Source organism: Pundamilia nyererei, unplaced genomic scaffold (assembly GCF_000239375.1).
Source record: "Pundamilia nyererei isolate P.nyererei 1_Seehausen unplaced genomic scaffold, PunNye1.0 scaffold00019, whole genome shotgun sequence".
NCBI lineage: Eukaryota > Metazoa > Chordata > Actinopteri > Cichliformes > Cichlidae > Pundamilia > Pundamilia nyererei.
In genome coordinates, this window is record NW_005187420.1 from 3659683 (window position 1) to 3669526 (window position 9844).

Sequence of the window (9844 nt, forward strand, 5' to 3'; positions counted from 1 at the left end):
GATCAGAAAAAGAAATTCAACAGTTTGCACCACAGACCAAAGCTGGACTCACGAATCGCTGTGAGCCTGTCATAAAGCGATCAGATAAATATGCTAAATGCATTTCAACGACACCGTGCATGCAGGAAGGCCCCTGGGGAAAAATGCAAATATGTCTTTTTGTGGAGTTTTGTGTATAATCTTGGTGCACAGACACTTTTAATACTCGCCCAGCATTCAGTCACGTGTCAGGATGCAGCGATGCTTTCACATCAGCCACGGTAGAAAAATCTGTGCCAGCAAAAACATTAGTTTATAATAAACATGATTTGTACCTGAAGAATTTGACCCCGAGCCCATCGTCCAGAGAGTCCAAGCTGCTTTTTGGCAACTTGACCAGTGATGACTCATAAAGAGCCCACGCAGCCCCCCCCCAGCATCCACAGTAATGTGTGTCTGAATGTTTAAATGAAAAAGGTCACTGATGAACATGTTTGCAGTACAGACACAAAGCCAGCAGACAGCGGCGTCCACGGAGATCACAGAGGCAGATCGATAACGCGCATACAAGCGCGAGCGTCAGACGAGCACGCGTACGGTCATCAGCTGAATCGAAGGAAGGCGGTGCGTGGAAAAAGCAGGAGTTCTCACAGAAACTTGGAGGGGAGCGAGCTTTAAAGCCGTGATGTGGGAATCTGGGTTTGAGTCAGAATTTAGGTCACAAGTTTGAGGAGTGAGGTATGCAGAGGAGAAACACATGTCGGGCTGCGAAGCACTGCAGCGTCCCCGAGTCTCTGCTTCTAAGTGACAAACACACTCCTGCAGCTCCCATTGCTGACAAATGATCCGTGAAGCTATGAGCTGACCAACACTGACAGCTTCACCCACAGACCCTGTTACAGAACCTGCAGTCCCCCTAGTGTCCAGCAGGGGGCGACTCCTCTGCTTGATTGAACAGGAGACTATAAGAAAATGAGCGTCACGCTCAGCTGATCCCTGATTTCAGTCTCGCGATGACTTCGATGGTTTCATCACAGGACGGTCACAGAGCTCCGTTCAAACCTTAAACCTACAGAACGACCTCAAAACTCTGCGTCTGCAAACACGCCGTCTCTTTGTGATAACATGATAATTAATGTACACAGAAATTCACATTTACAGTTTACAGCAGGCGTGCGACTTCACTGCGTTCGCACTCCGAGCTCGCTCTGACTCCGAGTCAGTGGTGTTTGTTTGGAGACAGGTTGCTTCCCACCACCTCGGCCTCTGGCCAATCAGATGCTCACTGCAACTACTTCAGCATCAGCCATTAAAGCGTCTGATGTGGGGGCGCCCACACAGAACAAATGAAAGCTGGATCAGTCAAACCTGAAAGAAGGAGCCTGTCGTGTACTTACCTGCTGTCGCTCGCCTCTACCACAGCTTCTGTGCTTCACAACGATTTCCCTACTATGATCCATGATTGATACAGTGAATAAAATCATCTCTGCACTTTCAGCTCAGTGTTAGAGGCGCACGAAGGATTCGAAGCTCTGTGATTGGCTGTTTCTGAATGGCTCTTTGTGAGTCACTGATTCATTTCTATACACACTCTGGTACCTCTGCCCCTTTTTTAAAAATCAAACAGCTTTGTATTGCAACACTTCTGTTCATCATGACTCAGGAGTGATTCAGTCCCTTTCGGTACCACAAACCCAACGACATCCAAGGGAAAACTCGACGACGTCTACCTCAGAGAAAGCCCCAAACGCTCCCGCAGGTCGGCCATTAATCCAACTTTATTAACGAGAACCTCGTGTGTGTCAGACGGCTTAGAGCCCAGCACGCCACCGAACAACAGCTGCAGCGAGGCGACGACAAAAACAAAGAGACAGATTTACCGAGGACATTTCCGGCGGGGACTTCCTGCAGCTCTTCTAGCTCTCTGCCCATCAGCAGGTAGAGGTTTTCCATGGAGCAACGGGACAGGTGAGGAATCTCAGACACGTCGTCCGAAGCGCTGCATCCCTCCAGCAGCTGACAGAGGGGAGACGAGAGCATCGTTACTGAGACTCACAGGGGAGAGAAACTTAGGTTACTCACATGATTCCTGCAAAGCACACAGGAAGCAGTGCATTGAACAGCTTTAGGATTTATAATGTGTTTTACACAAGCTGCAGTTCCACTATGATCCACTAGAGGCTCCAGCAGGGAGCTGTCCCCATAGACTCCCATGTTAAAACTTCCGAGCAGAAATAAACATGTTTACAGCCTGATGTAACTGAAAGGTAGTTTTATGTCAGCTCGATCTGCAGACTTGGACGAGGCTGTTTAATCTTTAGATCCAAGATTATTCACAGGAAGTCGGAGTTTATCCAAGGAAACAAGCAGGCTGGCGGTCAGAGGTCACACGCTGATGTAACATCGAGCCATCCTCACGGTGACACAGAATCGTTCACAGTTTGCTGTTAAGACATTAAAAGCTCGAGTCGCTGTTCACTCAATGCTAACCAGATATTCCTCTGTGAGGCTGAAGATAAATGATGAACACATGAGGCCGAGCGGAGGAACCTGCCGTCAGTCACAGGGACGTAGATTCTCCTGAGGATCTGCGTCGCTCACACTACCTGTCAGCCTGCATCACATCAGCTGTGCTGGGAGGAAGTGTGCGAACACAAAACTGAAGTGAAGGCAGCATCGAAGCAGCTACAGCAGCGGGACGAGACGGTCCAACGTCCCGCGAACACAAGCTGCAGCAGGCGAGCGGGGGGCTTACCGTGCTCAGGCTCTGGGCGGGGTCGTACTTCGGTCCCAGCACGAATACTCTCTGTCCTTTCCTGACCACCCCGCTGTAGACGCGAGCAAACGCCACGAAGGTCTCCTTCGCCTCCTCTTCCTCCTCTGGCTTCGAGTCTTTCAGCGTCAGGTTCTCCATGTTCGCTGAGAGAGAAACGAGATCAGTTCTTGTACGCTGCAGATTTATGGTGACAGCGTGGCGGACATGTTTTCAGCTTGTGAGTCTGTGTTTGTGTGTCTGCACTGAAACCACTGAAGCACCACTGAGCATCAGCTGTGTTCAGACACAATAATAAAGATGAGCGAGTGAAACGAGTCACTGAGACGAGCTCACCTGTGCAGAGTCCTGCAGGTGACACGCTCTCAGAGTGGGAGGGCTCTCGGTGGCTCTCCGCTGCCATCCTGTCAGCGTGTCGCCGTCTCGCCTGCTCCCTGCGCTCGGCGATCTCCTCCTGAGTCAGAGGCCTGAACACAAGAGTCCATCAGAGCTGGAGACGCTCCACTACGTCACTATATGTTTAAATGTTTCATTTTACTCCACCCCATTGCTGAGTCGCACCTCCGCAGCACAGATCTTTGCACCTTTTTCTAAGCTTTGCATGCAACACTCACGCTCTGCATCAACTCTGGGTTTGTGCTCAAAGACACTTCAGCGCGCAGGCTGGACTCGAACCACCAACCTTGCAAACGGTAAACGATATGCTCTACCTCGCCCGAAACATAAGGAGAAAGCCTTCTGCGTCTGTAAATGATTTATAAATGATGATTATTTACTGTGATACGTGTGGAATAATCCTGAACCAAGAAAACTGTCTGTCCCCAAATATATGCTTTAAAAGTTCCACTGGACGTTTGGACTGATGCGGGACCGTGCAGGGTGAGATCCGGGAACAGGAATCTAAAAGTGTCTTCCTTCTCTCACCCCAACCAACCACAGCAGATGGCCCCGCCCCTCCCTGAGCCTGGTTCTGCTGGAGGATTCTTCCTGTTAAAAGGGAGTTTTTCCTTCCCACTGTCGCCAAAGTGCTGCTCACAGGGGGTCATATGATTGTTGGGTTTTTCTCTGTATGTGTTATTGTAGGGTCGACCTTACAGTATGAAGCGCTTTGAGCCGACTGTTGCTGTGATTTGCTGTGTAAATAAAACTGAATTGAATTAAACTGGGATCATCGGAGAAGCTGATGATTCCAACCCATCCTCTCAGATCCCACCACCTAAACTTATGCAAGCAACTTCTCTCTTAAGCCGCCGCGGCCTTCGAGTGCTGGATCGTTGCTGAGAGGATCCACAGTTTCCAACCCCGAAGGCAACGAGTCGCTCCTGACACTCCCGCCTGCACACAACCCACTTCCCAGAACTGAAAATCAAGGTGAAGGATTAGGATCAGGCGTGCTCTGCAGCCGAGCTAGAAGCCGGTCAGAGGTGCAGCAGGAGATGATCCTGAACAGGTTTTTGATGTTTATGGATCGGTTCTGGGAGCAGGTCTGAGAGGCAGCATCGGGGCTCCTGTCAGCACCTGAAACCTTCTGTTCAGAAACAGACTTCAAATTCCTCCGATAGGAGAGTTTAAGCTGTAAAAACAGAACATAATCATCCCTGCATTAGTTTTCCTGCATGACCCGTGTGTGTGCGTGTGCGTGCACGCTGTGCGGTTGGCATGTTAGCCCGTGTGTGCATGTGCATGCCCTCTTCAAAAAGACCACAGTGACTATAGCAACACAGCTGCTCACAATAGGCCCGAGTGACGGCATGCAGCACAGAGTTCAGCTCCGTGATGACAAACCACTTTAAACAGCCCATAATTTGCCCCTGACAACAGCGGCAGCCCTGCAGACTCACTGAGACTGATTGCACCTCTCTTTAGCATAAATTGGATATAAACGGGGCCGCGGCCCGAATTCAGGATTGTAGCAGGAAACCACAAAAGAGCCGGCCACACTGGAAGACGGCCCGGCCGTAAGAACAAATGGGCTCAGAGTGACTTTCAGCTTAAAGCCGCACGAGTCAGCTTCGCATTATTTCCCCCGAAAAGGACAAAGCAGCCAACAGATGTTTAAGCGGAGGTTTCCCCTTTAATGCCGCGTTTACATCAAACGCTGAAATAAACACAGCTGTGCACCGCGTTATGGACTTCATCCCTTTTCCACAGGAGGTCAAATCAGTCGCTCACTGGTAATAATGGGAACGCCAGGACCGGGGCTCTGGCCCCGCCTGCTGCGGTTATGAAGTAATGGCTTCCAAACACTGAGGCTGGCTGATCGCGACCACGAGCAGACCTTTTCCCATTGTGAAGACGGAGGAAAAAAGCGTGCTGGAAAATTAAACAATGTATTGATATTAAATCTGTCTGCAAAGCACACTTCACCGCTTTTTACTGCTGAAGGATTTTTATTGGAGATGTCTTCTACTCTGGCTCCAGCGAACGAAAATGAAACTCGGTGGTGACTCTGATGATATCTGCTCTGACATTTGCATGAAAGCTGCATAGTGAGTAAGTTAAAGGCTAAATAAAGCTCAGAGCCTGCTGTTTAGCTGGATGGAGGATTTAGACGAGTAAATGGTAAATGGCCTGTATCTGTATGGCGCTTTACTTAGTCCCTAAGAACCCAAAGCGCTTTACACATCCAGTCATCCACCCGTTCACACGCAGCCGCCCTGGGGCGCACTGACAGAGGCGAGGCTGCCGGACACTGGCGCCACCGGGCCCTCTGACCACCACCAGTAGGCAAGGACACTCAGTAACGATTGCCCAAGGACACAACGACCGAGACTGTCCAAGCCGGGGCTCGAACCGGCAACCTTTCGATTACAAGACGAACTCCCAACTCTTGAGCCACGATCGCCCCAATTGTTAAGATATGTTAAGACCGAGGGCCTCGGCAGACCCCGCTCACTGAGGTTTAAAGAAGCGCCTGGACTGGGACTTGGGTTCGTTTGTTTAGCGGGTTTTATAATCCTCGATGTCAAAGCAAAGCAGTTCACAAAGTCCATATGCAGTCAAATGAATGGATTTGCACTTCTGAGACTTCACAGGCTTCTTTCTGCTGCTCCACAGCAGGAGAGCATCCACCACATGTCCTTAACTACATCCGTGACCCGGCACAGTCCCTGCATGTCAGGGGTGTCCAACTCCAGGCCTGGAGGGCCGGTGTCCTGCAGGTTTAGATGTGTCCTTGATCCAACACAGCTGATGTAAATGGCTAAATGACCTCAACATGTCTTGAAGTTCTCCAGAGGCCTGGTAATGAACTAATCACGTGATTCAGGTGTGCTGACCCAGGGTGAGATCTACAGCGTTTCCACTGCTACCTGTTGGCCAACGGCACAGTGGCGGTCAGTGCTACCCCGGGCCTCGACCAATCCTAGGCAGAAATCTGATCCGGCACAGATTTTATGCCGACTGCCCCTGCCATGGACTCCACATATATACACTGCAGGGTTTTTCTCAACAGCAACCACGGCGTAGAAAGCTCTTGTGGCAGGAAGTTGTGACAGTAAACTTGAGTTTTCTTTGTCCACAGTTAAAGAGCCACAAAGCGTGAGCGGTCAGGTCGGATCAGATCACGCGAGTCCAGATATTCTGACCCTGATCAGACCTGCTGCGCAGCACTGCTTGTCTTTTTTAATGAACATGACTTTCAGCCATCATTGATTGGACTAGCACGCAGTGGCTCGCAGCGAATCTGCTGAGGTACGATGACAGGACGTGATGTCACAGCTCTTTGGGAAAAAGCTGCAGCTCATGTCCGACATGTGAGACTTTCTCTTACTGGTGTTGCAAAGAGTCGAAATAGGAAGAAATTCAACAAATTCATCGACTTTTATGCATAAAAACATGTCAGGAATCTTTATCATTTTAGTGTCTGCACCGTCACCGGTGTCGTTCCGGTTGCAACAGCAGCCGCATGGCAGACTTACGCATTTCACATTTCATGCATGCAGCATTTGAGAAAAAGAACCGTGAGCTTTGGGCGCGCTGCAGGACGCTGCAGGTCACGCCCTCGCTATGTCGCCATGTCTGTGCACATTGTTAGCCAGTAGTGACGCTTCAAACCTGAACTCATTTCCTCCCCATCTCGAGTTCTGGTCCAAAAATCCACATTTTCAGCATTTATTAACAATTTTTACCAGATTCTCAGCGGCTCGTTGCACCTGAGCTCTGCGCCCCTCCCTCGCACCTGACACTAAACAAGGTGAAGCCACCGAGCCGTCTCTGCCTCTGCTCTGTGTTGTAAATGCTTCTGTCCAATCACAGTCCCGAGTTTCACAGAAGCGAGCGGGTTGGCCAGTGGGACCTCGAGATGAGCAAAAAGACGCGCGGGTGCGACGGGGGATCGTTGTCCTCGCTCTGAGTGCATCAGTACCTGTTGAGACGCGCGTCTCCACTTTGAGGGAAGCGCTGTGTGCGAATTACACAAGTGGCAGCGCAGCAGCGACTGCGTTAATGATTTAAAGCTGCCGCCTCAGTCAGGATCCAACAATAATTAATGTTAAGGGTTTTTACAGGTAAGCCTTTAACGAGTTATCAGATGCTTTTTTCACTCGCAGGAGTCGACCGCTCGAGGTCGTTTCCCTTACAGATGAATTCTTTTCCTGCAGTCCTGGATGAACATGAATCGTCAGCGGCCCTCAGTCATCAGGGCTGCGATGGGCCGATAATGCACAGTAACTGCTTCTATTTTTATTTGGCATAAAGTAACGTGTCGTAGTCTGAGAGTCAGACGCCTCAGTCATTTGTTTTCCGTGTTTCAGAACTTTTCGTGTCAAAGACTTCACTGATTTTGGGTCGGAGGTGACCCACAGCGCCAGGACCTGAGTGTTGGTGACGAACAACATGTTTATGAGGCGCCGTCAGCCGTCAGCCGCCACACAGATGTCAGCAGAGAGGACGCACGCCTGCTGCAGGCAAAGAGGAAAGAAGCTCCCGCAGCTCATTAGCCGGGACTTTAGACAGGTTTTTCCTTCCAGCCTCACAATATCAGATGGCCTTTCCTTCCTTCCTTCTCTCTCTTTCACATACCTCCTAGTCCTCATCCTCCATGCCTCCTCTGACAGCTTGTCTATATCTCCTTTCCTCTGCTTGCCACTGGAAGTGCACTGCTACAGTTTGCAATTAGGATCAGAACTGTGACAGGAAGCTGAGAGCTGAGGCTGAATCTCTCTGCATCAGAAACGCTGCAGATCAAGAAGATGAAAACAGAGGCGGAGGAATGGAGCATATGCTGTATGCTATATGCTCACAACCCCAAAATACACTCAGCTGATGGAGCTCAGACTGGTGGAGACCCCATCATTAAACCCTCTGAGGATGAGGTGGAAGAACAAAGCTGCGAGTGGCTGCTGGTGATCCTCTGGGTCGACTGATCAGAATCAACTATTTTAAACATTAACATCGACCCACGATTTCCACATTAATGCAACGCAGCTAACAACAACATCAGCCAATCACGTGGCAGGATCGATCCAAGCTGAAATCACAAACCGTGATGAAGAGAAGGGATTAAAATTGAAAACTAGAACGTGTTGAACGTAATAACAGAAGGCACGGTGGTGCAGCGGTCAGCACCGTTGCCTCACAGCAAGACGGTCCAGGGTTCTAATCCAACATCTGGCCACAGCCAAAGCTGGGAGTGTGTGTCTGTGTGCGGCTGGGGAGGGCTCCCGCGACCCTGGAAGCGCTCGAAGCGAACGTTCAGGCCCAAAATGCAAAATCATCCTGAACTCAACTGGAAACCTCCTGCAGTCAAAGCTACTCTGTGGCATAAAACGACTCCGGAGCAGCCAAACGTCATCGCATCATCACGTCCTGCGGGGCAGTTGAACAACCGCGCGAGCCCGCTCGTTTCTGACCGTCCAAATGACCCGACACCCAAGCTAATACTCAGGAATGAATGTGCGGAGCGTCTTCGTGTCACACTGGTTAGCTGCTACGATTATTAGTCGAGGAACACTGTAATGGAGTTCACAACATCGCATTAGAGCTTTTTACAGCTTTGCCACAACTGAGCGAATGCAGATCAGTCAGCAGTGCACAATGAGGCAGAGCGAAGACAACGAGTTCACTCTGGCCCATTAATGGCTTACACACATGCTCCGCAGGCCAGGCCATTAAACCAACACTGGGACCAACGCTGTAATGACTCCTCGACATCAATCCAAGCCTCCTGTAAGCATCTGCTTCCAATGAGCCGTGGCAGCGATCCACTCCACGCTGCAACTCGTCATCCTAGCCTTTCAAGCTCGAACACAGCTTCGCTATTCATCTCACTGCAGGAAGTCGAAGACCTTGTCTCCCATCTTCATAAAGGGCTTGAAGACAGATTCGGTAACACTGGGCTTAGATTAATGGGCCAGACATGGAGGAAGGGAGCTGCGTGATGTTAAAGCGCGCTCGCGTCCTAAGAAGAGACAGGCGGGCCAGGATAGGCCAGGACGGCTCCATCCATCACTGGCTGTTGGGGGGTTTGTGGTTTACCCTCAGTTCACCTCCGAGAAGGACGCACGGACGGGAGAGGGCCAACAGCTGTGTCCTACCACCAACCCTCCTGGAGTAAGAGACAAACTGGAGGTAAAGGTGCTCCAGCGACGCAGAGGGCACCGCAGGAAGCCAGGCACAGCACGCTCTGACGCTAGCTTCTGCCTCCAGCACGGGAACCGTTCACTCCTCTCTGATAATATACGTGCAGCTAAAACAGAGCAGTTTCCAGGTGATGGATGTTCTACAAGGAAACACATTTCCTCGTGTCATTACGCGCTTCTGTTTTCACAGGAAGTATTTTCATCTCTGACCGTGTGCTACAGGAACTGATTTCACAATAAACAGCAAGAATAATCAGCTGTGTTTCTGGAGACGCATTTATGATCCTCAAAATACAGACAGTGGGCCTTCGTCCAGACACCCAACATCCACGAGGCGCGACAGCAGCGCCACCTACTGGCTACACACACACACACACTCGCTTTCATATCATAGTGAGGACATGTCAGGGACATAATGCTTCCCTGACCCCAACCACGACCTGTAACCCTGACACTACAAACACACAAAGACTCACAAACATGCCTCCCACAAAGATATGAACACACACAC

General features: G+C 50.4%; 1 protein-coding gene across 1 annotated transcript in view; it reads right to left on the reverse strand.

The window, feature by feature from the left end:
• efl1 (elongation factor like GTPase 1) overlaps nt 1-9844 on the reverse strand; it is a 73857-nt gene that overhangs the window by 53448 nt on the left and 10565 nt on the right. The window contains exons 9-11 of the mRNA XM_013909105.1: nt 3089-3219; nt 2735-2898; nt 1860-1995 (exon numbers count right to left, since the gene is read on the reverse strand). Coding sequence (XP_013764559.1) covers nt 1860-1995; nt 2735-2898; nt 3089-3219 — 431 coding nt within the window. The remainder of the gene's footprint in view (nt 1-1859; nt 1996-2734; nt 2899-3088; nt 3220-9844) is intronic.